The 15128-nt window shown below is 31.4% G+C and overlaps 2 protein-coding genes across 2 annotated transcripts; both read right to left on the bottom strand.

The window, feature by feature from the left end:
- Window positions 1-1241: 1241 nt before the first annotated feature.
- Window positions 1242-3180, bottom strand: LOC111615758. Its single transcript, XM_023357193.1, has 2 exons — window positions 2325-3180; window positions 1242-1316 (listed from the first exon to the last, which is right to left on the bottom strand). Exons 1-2 carry the CDS (start codon window positions 2924-2926, stop codon window positions 1265-1267), a joined length of 654 nt encoding a protein of 217 aa, XP_023212961.1. The 5' UTR covers window positions 2927-3180; the 3' UTR covers window positions 1242-1264.
- A 6547-nt stretch (window positions 3181-9727) lies between these two features.
- On the bottom strand, window positions 9728-14206 carry LOC111615756. The gene is made up of 6 exons (XM_023357191.1): window positions 14074-14206; window positions 12614-12812; window positions 12409-12470; window positions 12228-12329; window positions 12070-12153; window positions 9728-9989 (listed from the first exon to the last, which is right to left on the bottom strand). The coding sequence occupies exons 2-6, from the start codon at window positions 12768-12770 to the stop codon at window positions 9960-9962; spliced, it is 435 nt and encodes a 144-aa protein (XP_023212959.1). The 5' UTR covers window positions 12771-12812; window positions 14074-14206; the 3' UTR covers window positions 9728-9959.
- Between the last annotated feature and the right edge of the window lie 922 nt (window positions 14207-15128).

Genomic DNA, 15128 nt, shown 5'->3' with positions numbered 1-15128 from the left:
AATTGGGGACTGGGGTTGGTCGGATAATTGAAAAGTCGGATAACCGAAAAGTATGAAAAAATCCATTATTAGTGTAGTATATTATTATATCCCACGTAATTAGTATATTAGTATATTAGTATATCGCAATTAACCTACTTCGCGTTGAATTTTCATCGATGTTAAGCCTAACAAAAATTTTTTAAAATAATAATCGTCGCTATTATATCGTTAAAAATTAGAAAATTAAGCCTCGTTTAAATACTGGTTCCCTTTCGTGGTCGAATGAGTGTTGCCAGATAAAACACGTAAAAATAATATTAAAGTAGCCAAGACATAGCCAAATATTGTAGCGCCACATCACTAGCGGACATTTGAAATAGGACGACTAGGACGGTCGGTTAATCGGGGGTCGGATAATCGAGGCTCTACTGTATATCTTCTTCTCCATCTGAATACAGACGTTTCCTTCTCGAAATAAATCTTATTTATTTATTTATTTTTAATTTGACTATAACATGTAAAACACAATTTATATTTGTGATTGTGTAGAACTTATGTACTGCTTCTTTGTTGCATTATATCGAGAATTCACAATAGAAATTTGCATTTCTACTGTAAATTCTCGATATAATGAATGAATAAATTTTTCCACCAAGACATAGCTATGCGTCACTTTGTAAGCTACAACTTAGTATCCGACGCAACTAAACTAATATTTATAGTTTCGTGCTTTTATCTGTTTAATTATTTGTTAAAGAGATAAGAGTTCATATGTATTACTGCCTTAAAATTACAATTAGTTCATGTTCGGTTTAGTTATTCTAAAAAAAATTGCCTGAAAATGACTTATTTCAGCAGAAAATAGTAAAAGAAATTAATATAGAATATAGTACACAGATAATACTGTATATACAACACGTAAATTCAGTATTATCGTTCAAATGGCTATTTATAAATAGAAAGAAAAAACCTATGTAACAAAACATTTAATATGTAGAAACCTATCAGGATGAAGTTAATATCAGCAATATCTTTGTAAATTACTTCCGCAAAATGAATGGTTTTTAATACTCTTCAGCAGACTTCAACATTAATTCAAGAAGCTTCTAATAGCAGTTCTTATAATCCTTTGTTCTTCTGGAATGTACTCCACAAGAAATATATGTTACAGTTATGAATTTTAAGATCAGTACGATCGATATAGATTATATTAATATTGAAATATTAAAACAAATAGCCGACATAATTGCAATACCTTTCTCGTATTTAATGAATAAATCGCTCAACGCTGGAATCTTTTCAAATGAATTAAATCATAATCTTGTTTTACCAATCTACAAGAATAATATAAAGAATCCATATCAGTAATTGAAAATTACAGACCCCGTTTATTATTATTCCAGTTTTAGCAAAGACTATTGGAAATAATTTTATACGAGTTTCAGCGATTATGTTAAGAGTAAAAAGTAATTAGTAATAATCAATATTATATAAAGAATTTCTCCACTACCAACACATTGTTAAACCTGTGTATTAACATCGATAAGTCTAAATTTTTGTGTTTTGCAAACCTTAATAAGCATTAATCGACGATTAATTTCAAATTAAAATAAATAATAAAAATCAGTTACGTTAATAACATATAGTACGTAGGTATTAAAATAGATAACAAATTTCGATGAAATCTGCGCATAAACAATCTTCAGCACTGGATAAATGCACAGAAATAATGAAAAGGGTACAGCCATTTTTAAACTTAAATTTGATAAAACGTCTATACTTATATCTCGAAACAACACTTATTTGGGTTTCTGCTCATATCGCAATTTAAATAAACTGTAAGTACAACAAAACCGTTTATCAGATCAGTTTATAATTTAAACTATAACGATCGTGTTCTTATTTTCAAAATAAAATGGATAACATAGTAACTTTATATTAGTAACAACTACTGTTGGATTACTTTAAGATACTTAAGCGATAGAAAACAAGCTGTTTTCTCTTTGACTTCATCAATAAACATTGTAGATTAATAAAATATAGTTTCAGAATGAAAGATAATTATTTGTTACCAGAAATAAAAGTAGCAGTGGGCCTTTGGCACACTGCTACTTTGATTTCCGATAACAAGAACGTCTTAATTCTAATTGCTAAAGTTTGCGATAATGAAAAAATTTAAATAATTACAAGTTAATCAAAAGAAGCTTAAAAAAACTTTTTGGTTTATCTATTTTTTCGCTTATTATCAATATTTTTGGCGTTCTTTCTTTTGTTTTGTTTTGTACTAAACACTTTGAATTTATGTTATTAATTAAATCTTTCAAACAAAATTCTATACTAACCTTATCCGTAAGTTATTGTTGACTAAAAAATTATAGCTCGGCATTTTGAAATCAAAATGATAATCTTCGGGAGATTTCATTTTATGGTGACTTTCAGTTCTCATTGCCTCACATGTCATTCTTCCATCTGGATAAAACGGTTTCAATATAACATCTTTGATCTCGTATATAATTCCACTTTTATCATTCGTGTCATGGAAATATTCGTTTCTTGGCTCTACGTAAAATATTTTTTTACCATGCTTCAAAATTCCTATAAACATATTTTCGAAATAATAACCAATAATTAATTCTCCACTCGGTCCACCTAAGCTTCCCACGTATATATACGATTGAGGTATATTAGAAACTCTCAATATTTCAACTTTCTCTTCTCTGTGGATAAATATTTTAGCTGATTCGAACAAATTCGACTTCTCTTTTTGTAGGGTTAATCTATAGATTTTTCCTTCTATCACTAGTTGCATACCTGCAGATGTCAATTTGTATTCGACACTTTTTACGTTTCTTATCTGATAATTGCTTGATTCAATAATTCCTACGTCAGCAATATTTTCACAAATAAAAGATTTTAGAAGTAGAATCACTAAATATTGATGCATTACGAAAAGTTTTTAACGATCCGAACGCAAATTCGAATTTTCTCTGCTTCGAATCGAATGTTTTCGAAAGAATATTTCGAATGCGCAGGTGAAAGTTTGAAAAATTTCGATCGATTCATAAATGTTTTACCGGAAAATTATTACAAACCGTACTTTTCCGTGGAACGAAGTACAGTAAATTGGATTATGGAACATTATGAAGACCCCTTCAGGCTAATTCGAGACGCAGAAGTCGATTTTGGCCGCTTCTCTCGTGCCGCAAAAGTTGGTTGAATTCTATCTTTTGCGGCGACCGCCGCCAAGACGCGTTTTTATCAGCCAATAACAGTTCGTCTGGTAGTCACGTGAGAAAATACAATCACGTGGTGTTTTAATGCCGGAAAGTTAGACGCGGTTAACCAAGGTAACTAACATCAGAATAAAGAGAAAAGATAAATTTAACAAAAATTCTACACAATTGATCATATATAATTTAATTCAAAGAACAAAACAACCGAATCTTACTCGAAATAGTATTCTTTATCGACAGACTTTAATTGAGGAATAAGCGTATTTTGTACACCAGTTCTTTCTCCATCCAAGAAAATATCTCTAATTCAAAATCTTCGTTCGAATCTTCGACAAAATCTTCTACAAAGCAAGCCGTACAAAACAAAATTTGTAAACGCGTGGATAGCGGCAGTGTCGGTATCGTTTGCCATCATGAATACTGAATGCATGCGCCGAAATGTAAGCGGATTACCGCTTGTGTGGTTGTGCTGCCGCGGCGAAGATTCGTTTGCGTCACCGCTTTTCCTGGATTCGCCGCAAGTGTGCATCCTCCTTAACACGTCATATATAGCGTGATTTCCAGCGAATTTTACCAATTGCGAATCTCTCCGAAGTTCGGAATTATGGAGTTTTTCGCTAGCAAAAAACTTTCGCCATCAATCGTATTCCCCCTAGTTGTGTCGTTGGTTTCTGTTATTTATAAGGTGACAACAGAAACTCTCTTGAAATAGAGTAGAGATTATTAGAGGAAATGAAAACTGCTCCATTTTTAGACTTCAATTTGAAAAAAATTGTTAATCTATAGGCGATGCTTCCCGGGAGAAGTTTCAATCAGAAGTTGGCCTCTATTTTAGATGTTACAAACGTGAAAATCCAAATAACTCCACGTGGCCAGACCGTTTCCGAGACGGGATCCCACGACAAAGTAGCAATCCATCAGTATTTCAGTGGCTTTACCCACTCGGTCCTTGTGAGTGATTTCTGTTATAAAGATATTCAATTAAAGGAAAATTGGTGGAAATTAATTAAGGGCCGTTTTAAAGAAATAAATGTCTTGCTAATTATTTTCGAATGAAAAAAAAACTAAGTGGGGTCATATTGATTCGCACCATGTCAGCCATAGGTTGAAACGCTTCCTTTTCTTTGCACACTTTTACAAACGCGTTAGACGAGTTAGAAATATTCTAACTCGTCGCGTTTATACAACACAAATGGCACCCTCCCTTGACTGAAATGAAAATGGCAGATGTATATTCTATTTTATTTTAACATGGCGTCGTTACAGGCAATCTATGTAGTACAGTAGACCCCCTATAACACGGGTTCCTATAGTTCGGATTCCTATATGACGGCGAAAAAATTGCGAAGTATCCGTACAAACTTGGTAAAAAAAACTCCTATAATTCGGTAAAACGTCATCGGGCAGCCGAACTACTTTCCGCCGTCCAGGATGGAGGAATTTTTTGGGCGGAATAACTTATATATCCTTAATAACCCCCTTTCCCCTCCTACTTTTACCTCACATAGAGGTGAAAGTTGGATAGACGTGGCTGTCTGTAATGGAGATCTTTATCCTATGATTAACAACTGGAAAGTAGATGAGGAAGACAGTCTTACGGAACACTCAATGATTTCTTTTGATATATTAAATGGTAGCAATAATAGTAATCAACCATATAACGTAAGTTCAAAATATATTATAAAACGTGCAGATTGGTTTGCGATAAAAGAATGTCTAGAAGAGAATTGGAATTCTAATTACTCAGACGATAAAAACATTGTCGTTGATCAAATAAATGAGAATATCGAACTTATAAATAAGGCCTGTAATAATTTTATACCAAAGGGAACCTCCGTCCGAAAAGCAGTACCTTGGTGGACACAAGAACTTGATGACTTACGAAAAAAAACCAGGAAATTAAGAAAATTATATCAACGATGTGGGAACGAACAACTTCGAACAGAACGTAGAAATGAATATCTTGCCAGCCAAAAATCATATAAGGAATTAATTAAAATGGAGAAATTACGTAGTTGGCAAACATTTTGCACCAACACCTCGAGAAATCCATGGGGATACTTAACGAAACTTTGTACCAACAAACTACGGAAAACGACTATTATGACAACATCATTACATAACCGTAANAGACAGAAAACAAGAACTTTATAGAGTGATCATTGAACACTAACTGCAGAAATGATGCAAACACAGGGAGGACTGAAAATACTAATATGACAATAAGTGACCACATACGTTTTATTACTCACAGAGGACATGGAAATACAAATTGAAGATAAGAATTGAAGACAGAGATTAGTGTGAATTATTGATACATATAGAACTATTAATGCTACCAACGACTGGTAGTTATGAACTTCTTTACGTTATCTTCAGTGATTTTCAACATGTATTTTATTAATTAAGAATACTACAGTTGGAAACTGGTATTAATTTAAAATAAATCTATAAGTATAGTTAAAGTATTGGAATACTAATCTGTACAGACTAATTGCATATTAATAATTTTAGTAGCATTGAAATTATGTATTATAAATATAGTAATTTATATTATTAATGTAAGTAGTTGGAATTTTAATATTTAACCAGAAATAATAACTATTTTTAAGAGAGTGTTCATTCACAACTTTACGTTAAAATATAAGATTGTTAAATATATATGTTGAACATGTATGTTAACATATCTTTTGAATATATTCAGTTACAAACATTGTAAATATTATTAATATTGGTTCTACTATTATCTCATAACGTATTATATATATTACATATATATATTGAAATATTATATACCAATATCTAACTTGAACTGTATAGCTTATGTTATAACAAATAATATATAAATTAATACTGTATTATACATTTTATATTGTAATATTAATTAAACTTATTGTATAGTTTTTCCTGATAATGCCACAGCGGGGTCAGGATATATGTATATTACATGTAAAAATAAAATGATTGATTGATTGATTGATTGATTGCTTAAGCTTGTTTTCGTCGCGGATCGCCCCTCCGCGACGAAAACAAGCTTAAGCAATGGCGACGTCGAACGGTGCACACTCGGTAAGTAATCCTACAATTTTTTTTATAGCATAGTTTATACGGATTATTCCCAAAAAATTATACGTGTTTTGAAAATGTTGAGTCGAATTAGTCTAGAATAGAGTAATTTTATGGAAGAAAACCCTTCAAACAGCCGTAGTCCGTAAACTTCACACGTGTCGGGCTGTGATTGGCAAGGACTCGTACAAAATAGATTCATAAAGAACGGAACGTATCTACCGTGTTATAGGGGGGGTCGACTGTTCGTTGGTCCTACACCTCTTGAGATATGATACACCGAACCCCTTTATCACCTCAACCTCTCGACTTTTACCCACCAAAATTTAATAGGATCAACGTCCTTCATATACATATATTTCATTTCTTAATTTTTATTTCATTATGAGATATTAAGGAAAATAGACGCCAACACACACACACACAAACACATATATAAATATATACATATAGGCCTATACATATATAGACTACATATATGAAAAAACAGTTTATGGAACCATTATGTGCGAAATAAAATAAATTCCTAATCTTGATATGGAACAAAAAATATAACAGGCGTCTCAAGAGCTAATTTATGAACTCGAATAAATTAAACTCAACCCAATAAGCGGATGTATGAGAGGATAAACAACAAAAAATGGTGGAAATTAAGACAAAGTTTCGTGCGAGAGAGAAAAAATACACATGATCAAAATATCAAGGTTCAGCGAAGTAACAAATCATCATCAAGATAGAGCTCAATATGTGCAGCCAACTTACATTGTCAAATTAATGACGCAACGACCGGATTAGCCACAGATACAGGCTTTCTTGTCAAGTTCATTAGCGAAGAGAATATGTAGAAAAACATAGAACGTGAGAGGAAAAAAATGCCATTTCAAAGCGTTACCAAGCATAGATTCAGAACATATGGAAAGAGTAAATTCCGATTTAATATGGGGTTTTTACAATTTTCCTATACATGATATTTAGTAGGTGATAGAATTACGTCACCGTTCGACGGCCTACTAGGAGTAGATACAATTACAGATCTAGGATTAGAGATAAATCTAGCAGAGAAGAAATTAATACTTCTCCCAACAGAAGAGGGATAAACTTCCAAGACACTTACTTCTAACGAAACAAATCCGATCGAAAATTACTCTGTACGCTGTGGAATATAGAACTGTTATCACAGTTGTTGGCATGGAAAAATATCCCAAAGCAACGCAAAAAGGAAGTATAAAACAAGAAAAATATAATTGCAGTACCCAAATAATTAAAAAGAGAAAAATTAAAATAGAAAAATTCTACTCCTAATAACCTCAAACTGATAGAATGGTTTAGGAATTGATCATTCAAAAAGTTCTTTCCTCAGAGGGAAAGGATAGACAACAAAAGATAATTTTCCAACAGGACGAGAAAGAAAAACAAAAACAAGGAGCAAAACGGAACCAAAGATAGACCCTGAACCGACACACGTTGAACTAAGAAGTGAAGAAAAATACTGTCAACCGGATAAAACAGATATTATGCGAAAAAAACAAATGGAGTTCGATCAACAATTCTCCACATTTTTCGAATAAGATCATAGGAGTTGTCCTGGTCATCATGTTAACAATTTTATGCTCCCCATTCTTTCCGTAGTCTTATTATCGAAAAATGCAACGCCGCCGCAGAGTCTGGGAACTAGGGCGCCACGCCGCCTACAATGTTACGTTTGCCACGAAAACGCATTCCGGTAAGAATGACTTCTCCGCACACATAAGCAAACTCCGACTGAAGAGATAAGTCAAGCTCGATATTATCTCATTAATTATCGTAACAATAATCCACTCTCCAGCCCTTTTAATTGATAATGGTCCATTTATTTCTCACAAATAATCCACGTTTTAATACGTAGTTATCGTTTATAGTATCCTCGACATGGAAGATCCCGTTAGCTTTATCTATAATACGACGATCTATGCCTCAACGAACGATAGTCTTTTGCTGTATGGCCGACACCCAACCTATCCTTTTTATCTGGTTACTACTCCCACCACAACAAAATATGTTATCGGCGAAAATTTTGTGTTTTAAAGTTACGAATGACCACAGCACGTAGAGTAGCTCTAGAACATGCGGAGAAAGCAGCGAAGGAACCACGAGAACGTCACCGATCGACACATAAAGTATTCACATATCGTGGGCGATCGTGTTTTCCTTAATCACGTAGTTGTATCTCAAGGATTAAAGAGAAAACTCGCACCTAGATAGTCAAGTCCCTTCCAAATAGTAAAATAATTAAATCCCGTCAGCTTTATAATCGAGAATATCCGAAAAGGCAAGTTGAAGTTCACGCGAATCGATTAAAACTCTCTACAGACTGATAAGAATACGAAGAGGAAGAAACTATGGAGAGAAACCAATTATATACCCCACATCCCGCAAGGCGGAAATCGCTATCTGAAGATTCTCCTCTTACTATGGGATGAATTTGTATTAGCAGAAATTCCGCAATCAGCGAAATTCGGCAACCTGAATCAGAAGAAAAACCCGAATTGGAGGAAGAAGGCGAATTGGAATCCTCGATCGACGTGAACTAATAGAACAAATTCTTTCTCATCCCTATGTTTTAATTAAGGAAACGAGGACCAGTAGAGGAACAACCGTGGATTCCTCCTCCTCGTCGAAGAAGTAGAATACCTAGATTTATTTTCACTGCTTCTAGCGCCTCACGCTCGAGTAGAGAAAGTAGCTAAGCAGAGTTTTCTTACCAATTTAGCTAATAATTTTAAAAAGGGGTCAATTCATTCATAAACATATTTATTTTTCATTTTACTGAGTCATTGCTTTATCGTTTACTTTCAATCTCCAGCGCGCATAACCTCGAAAGCGGAATTCGTAAGTTAACGCAAAAAGAGAGGGAAAGTATCTAAATCAAAGCTCATTTTGTAATTGCCAAACAATACAATCCTATCAAGCAATAGACAAGTTCCTTTTACATATACATCTATTAATAATATCCGACCCAAAAAATAAGACCTATAATCTAATGTAATCGCGATTCAATACATTTAATGATATGTTCCGATTAATAACTATCTTCGTTTGTACCGGAAATAATCAATAGTCTATGACATTAATTAATCAAATAAAGGTTAGAAACATCACGTTAATAACGAAAGAAAAAACGTTTGTAAAAAATTGCATTTTGTCTGTTCGAACGGATGTATTAGTCACTATTCCAATGTCAACTTAATTGTATTACTTACTATTTTCAGATTTTTTAAATCAATAAATATCACTGAAAATGATCCCGTTTTTAAAAGATCGTTATTTTTTTATTTATGAAATTTTGAAAGAATATACGTTTTTAATTGAAAGAAATTCACGGTTACAAATAAATATTTGTTTTATGTATTAAATTCTTTGCACGTGACACTCACTAAATCATATTGATTGAACAAAATAAATAATAGTCAAGTTATTAAAATGCTTTATTTAAGCAAATCATGAATCATCAGAAATTGAATACAATTCTACAATTTGAATCAATTTAGAACTTAAAATGTAAATTAATACACCAACCAATTTTATATACCAATTTAAATAAATATACCAATTTGTTATGAATATAATAATAATAAAATCAGCTTAATATAATTTTTAATTAAATTGTTAATAAAGATAAATTGAAGGAAGTGATTTTTCTTAACATCTGTCTGCATTCGCCAGGCACGACTGAAAAAAAAACAATAATAACAACAATCAAAATAATTTATAAAATAATTTGAGTAAATTAAAATTTTATAGTAAATTTTAGATTTACCTACAACATTTTGATTTGATTTTGATTAATTTAAATAAAATCCTGACCATAAATTGACGGAAAAATTTTAATTATTACATTTTAATATTATTTTAATATAATATAGAAGTATGATTAATCGACAATATTTTAATCCTTCGCTTTTTTTTACTTTTCCAGTTGTTTTATATAACAGAGGAAAAGTATGGCGATCGGTCAGAAACTGATCCCCAAAAATTTTTACATTTTTGGACACCTCGAAACGTCGAGAAATGCAAAAAATTTTGGGGTAATTTTTATGTATGTTAGTGTTTGTATGTGTGTGGGGCACGATTTTGTTCACCCTGTGCTTTTAATATCGCTTGTGCTTTTTGTAGAAAATTTCTGAAATTTTGCATAGAGGTTTGTTTACTAGGGGATTGATGCTGTTAAATTTTGGTGAATAAAGTGCGAGTGGGTTGGGAGATAGTGGGGATCGTGCGTGTCTTCAGTAGGGTCAGACTTGAAGATTTTACTCGTTATTAGCATTTCCAATTTTTTACAAAACTCATCCCAATCCTCAAAATTAAGCTTTTTGCCATTTTATAATAGTTAAAAATATAAAAAGTTATTTTAATAAAATATAATAGAATGCGACATGAAAATTTTAAACGTTGCCGGGAAAGTTGAACAACTAAAGTAATGTAAACAATCTTCTTACAAAATTCAGCAATATATTTGTATCTATGCGTGTATTTCATATTCTATATAGAGACTGGCTACATATAAAATTTTAAGATGTGGCAAGTTTATTTTCATATATGTAACAAAGATTCTATAACTTTTGATAGTTGAAGGCAAAGGAGTTTAAAGACAAAGAGGGCCATATATCGTGTTTCGAGTGGGGTCAGACTTAATAAAAGTTTACTCGTTATTAGCATTGACAATTGTTTAGAAATTCGCTCTTACCCTCAAAAATAAGCATTTTTCGTTATTATAATAATTAATAATATAAGATATATTTTAAAATAAAATTCCTTAGCAGATAGTGAAACACATAATTTTGTAAAGAACGCGTATTGGAAATAATAATAAAAATATTTAACTAGAACAATGACATATTAAATATTTCTAACAAAATTAATTGATTCTAATTTTAAAAATCTTTTCAATATTTAAAACAGTATAATATTCATTATACATAAGTTAATATCAGTTAAAATTTTCTTGTACTATTCAGTTTCTTTGCAATTTCAGCCATAGATAAGCCTGAGTTAACAAACAATAACTTTTTCCTTCTAATTTTTGTTTAATTTAGAGACTATTTCCTTTGTTTTTTTTTCTTTTTTCTTTTTTTAATGATCGACTACATATGACAAGTAAACTGGAAAAAATACTGCTGTTTGAGAATCTCGTATGCACGCGCGAGTAGCATTTTTTCAAACAACCTTAGCAACAGTCATATGAATTTGAAATTTTAACTTTTCTAGTGTTTAAACGCTGTGTTTCTAAATTAAGATATCACCCATTTTACAGTTTTATCATGTTTTGTTTAATTTTCGCAAAAGTGAAATGAATAAGAATCAAATCAGTCATTACATCTTGTTATCCCTGCTTTAATATTCCTAAAATAATAAATTTCATCGGAGAAATTTTAAATTTTCGATTAGATTAAAAATATAAATTCTGTCTATTTTTTCTGTACATCTTAAGTGTTGTGTCATTATATAAAATTAAACTGCTAATGATCGGCACGTATTGTTATATAAATTAATTAAACCAATTCCAAATACTTTACTTACTATATATTAATTGATGTAATAATTATTTAGTATGTTTTATATATATATATGTTACTGTGAAAGACCAATATTTGTGAATGTCGACATTGACCGGTGAATGTCGACACAAACAACTGTGTGAATGTTGAAATTCATCACACACGACTGTGTTAATGTTGATATTCCCCCCATTTCGGTCATTCACAGTAACATATATATAAATTGTAAATACATCTACTCGCATGATACTTACATCGACAACCTTATAAGTACTTGGAAAGTTCAAACTGTAAGTATAGTCAGCTGAACCAAGACATATGATAAATTGCTTATATTCCTATTAATATAAAGATTATCAATTAACGAAATAAACAATAATTAATATGATATTTAGAAACAGGAATAAGTTACTTGTGGACATGACCGCAGATTATTACAAAGGAAATCATCGACCTCTTCTTTAGTTGGATAAAATTGTATTTGTTGAGCACAGTTTTTAGCGAATTCCAGAACCTAAATACCAAATATTAATAAATTATTGCTTGGAAAATAAATTTTAAAATAAAAGTTTTGTGAATATTTAAAAGCTTACAATTTCGAATCCATTTTGTCTCACGCAAGACTGAAAGTTTCTTCTTCCGTCACAACTCAGTGCTAATTAAAATAAAAATTAGAAACGTAAAAATATTTCCAACAAATTTCATTTAGATTTTCATAAGCACAGTCAGAACATTATAACGATAATTACGAGTGAAACATCAAAATAGCTATAAGCAGTATGTTACTAAAACACTTACCACAAAAACAATCCAGAAATCTTGAGGCATGTTCATATGGATTCGCAGGTCTAACACCTGAACTTTGTTGATACAGTTGAAAAGATTCAATTGAAGGAAAAACAATAGTAAATATGAATAACATTAGCATAAACGTCATATTCATTGATGTTTTCATTTCGTTTGGTAGATTTATGTGCTTATATATATAGTTTAACACCTAAAAATATAACAAGCATTTAATTGTGGAAAAATGCAATTTAATTTATTATATTTTTATGCTAAAAATGATTCAAATATTTAACGTAAATTTTTAATATGGTGAATCTAAAATTTTACTTTTCAGATATAATAGAAATTTAATTAAATTATAATTTTAATTCTATCGTTACAATTGTTTATTCAACCTCAAGTCTATCTAAAAAAAAAAAAAAATATTCTGGCAAAGAGTCTTGCACGAATTTCTCGGTACATACATATTATAACGTTAAAGTTAGGTGTAGAGCCTTCTATTACGGGACTTTATTAAAAGTTATTTGATATTTTTAATTATTATGGAAAATAAACCGTTTATTTTAGTATAGAAGCGAGTTTTTAAAGAAATTGTAAATGCATATAGTGAGTAAAAGTTTCATTACAAAATAAATAGGGTCACGTGTTATATCTCTTTTGGGGTCAAATAAAAATAAAACTCTATTCGAGATATAACAGTGACCCAGAAGCGGATCTACATAGCGACTAATATGGCTCAAGACCTGAGCTCCCAAGTATGAAAGACCCACAAAAATTGAATTATTATCATATATTTTAAATACTTTTTCATTAACAATGACCACTTATCGTACTTATCGTTTAGTAAAAAATTGTTAATATTAATAATATAATAATAATGATAATTTATAGTATTATTTGCATTAGCAAAAATTGACGCCCCATTAAACTCTAATAAGCCCTGAGCACCGAAAAACATAGATCCGTCCCTGCAGTGACCCCATCCATCTTTTCATTCTTTAACTAAAAAAATTTAATGGTACCAATGCCTCACACATACAAATAATCTTGCTAAATTTCAAAATGTTTTGTGTATCTAGTCAAAACTGATAACAACACACGACGATACGAAATATTGTAATATGGTGTGACATTTTTGGGTTCCTGGAGGGACCCAAACAAGGAGAAATGCAAATCAACCAGAAGGATTCAAAATTTGATCGATCACCAAGATCATCCGTACATTAAGTTCTATAATAGCCGAGAAAGAAAAAAATTAAATATATTTAACACGTGTAAAGATCTTCATGTATTTAACATCTTAAATGTTCCCCGACAAAAAGTGACTTTACTAAAATTAAATGTTTTCTGCAATTTGTATTTGCAAATGAGAAGAAAGCCAAAACAAAAAATTACTTTCTAATTGGATACGTACTATACATTCCTCGCTCATATTTTTACGCTAAAGAAAGATAAAAGACAGAACTTACCTTCTAATAATCTATTAAAATATACTGAACGTTAGATTTTATAAAGTAAAGTTCTTATGCGTCGTTAAAGTAAAGCTGCATAAAAATTTATATTCGCGTGTGTTCGAATTCTTTATATACTATTCCATATGAAAACACCAGCTGCGTGTGTTGTCAATGTACGACCTGTCATTTGAACTCCATTTTCTCATAATTAGCTTTTAAAAATTCGAATATTTTAATTATTTTATATTTAAAAAAATTTAAATTTATCTACAAATATATTCAACCAAAATATAAAATCCTTCCTTTTCCAAATCGAGTTTCTTCTTCTTCTTCTTCTTTATCTTTGCCTTTTCCCATGTTTATATGGAGACGGCGTTTCCTTCTCTAATACGTTTTTTCTATTTCTCCCTATCAAGGGCTTCTTCTCTCAAGTCCCCTCTGGTTCAAGTCTTCTTTTACCTTATCTTTCCAATGCATCTTTGGTCTTCTTCTTTTCCTCTTTCCTTTTACTACCAGTTTTCCGATCTTCTTTCCAACATAAGTGTCGCTTCTTCGCTCTACGTGGCCAAACCACCTCAACCTACATTCTTGCATCTTTTTGCTCAAGGGGCTCACCTTAAAAGAACCTTTAATAAAATCATTCCTTATTCTATCCTACCTTGACACTCCACACATTTATCTCAACATTCTCATCTCTGCCACCTCATCTTTCTTTCTTGGGATCTTGTTATTGCCCTTGTCGCAGCTCCATATAACATTGCAGGTCTAACAACTGATTTATACAATTTTCCTTTCAGAGTGCAGCTAACTTTCTTGTCGCATAACACACCGCTCAGCTTCCTCCAGTTCATCCATCCACATTGAATTCAATGCTGCACCTCCGAGTTCAATCTTTCTCCTATCTCGACGAATATCCCAAGATATTTAAAACTCGGAGCCAAAGGGAGCGACACATTTTTGATTTTAATATTACACTCGTCTCTACTATTCAGTCATATAAGCTGTTTTATTTCTGCTAATCTTCATGCCTTTTTCTTTCAAAACTTTCCTCCAATCTTTCAGTTTCTTCT

The sequence above is a fragment of the Centruroides sculpturatus genome, unplaced genomic scaffold (genome assembly GCF_000671375.1).
Source record: "Centruroides sculpturatus isolate CEXI.00-Female unplaced genomic scaffold, Cexi_2.0 scaffold1884, whole genome shotgun sequence".
In the NCBI taxonomy this organism is placed as follows: domain Eukaryota; kingdom Metazoa; phylum Arthropoda; class Arachnida; order Scorpiones; family Buthidae; genus Centruroides; species Centruroides sculpturatus.
This window is presented reverse-complemented; position numbering and strand designations above follow the sequence as displayed.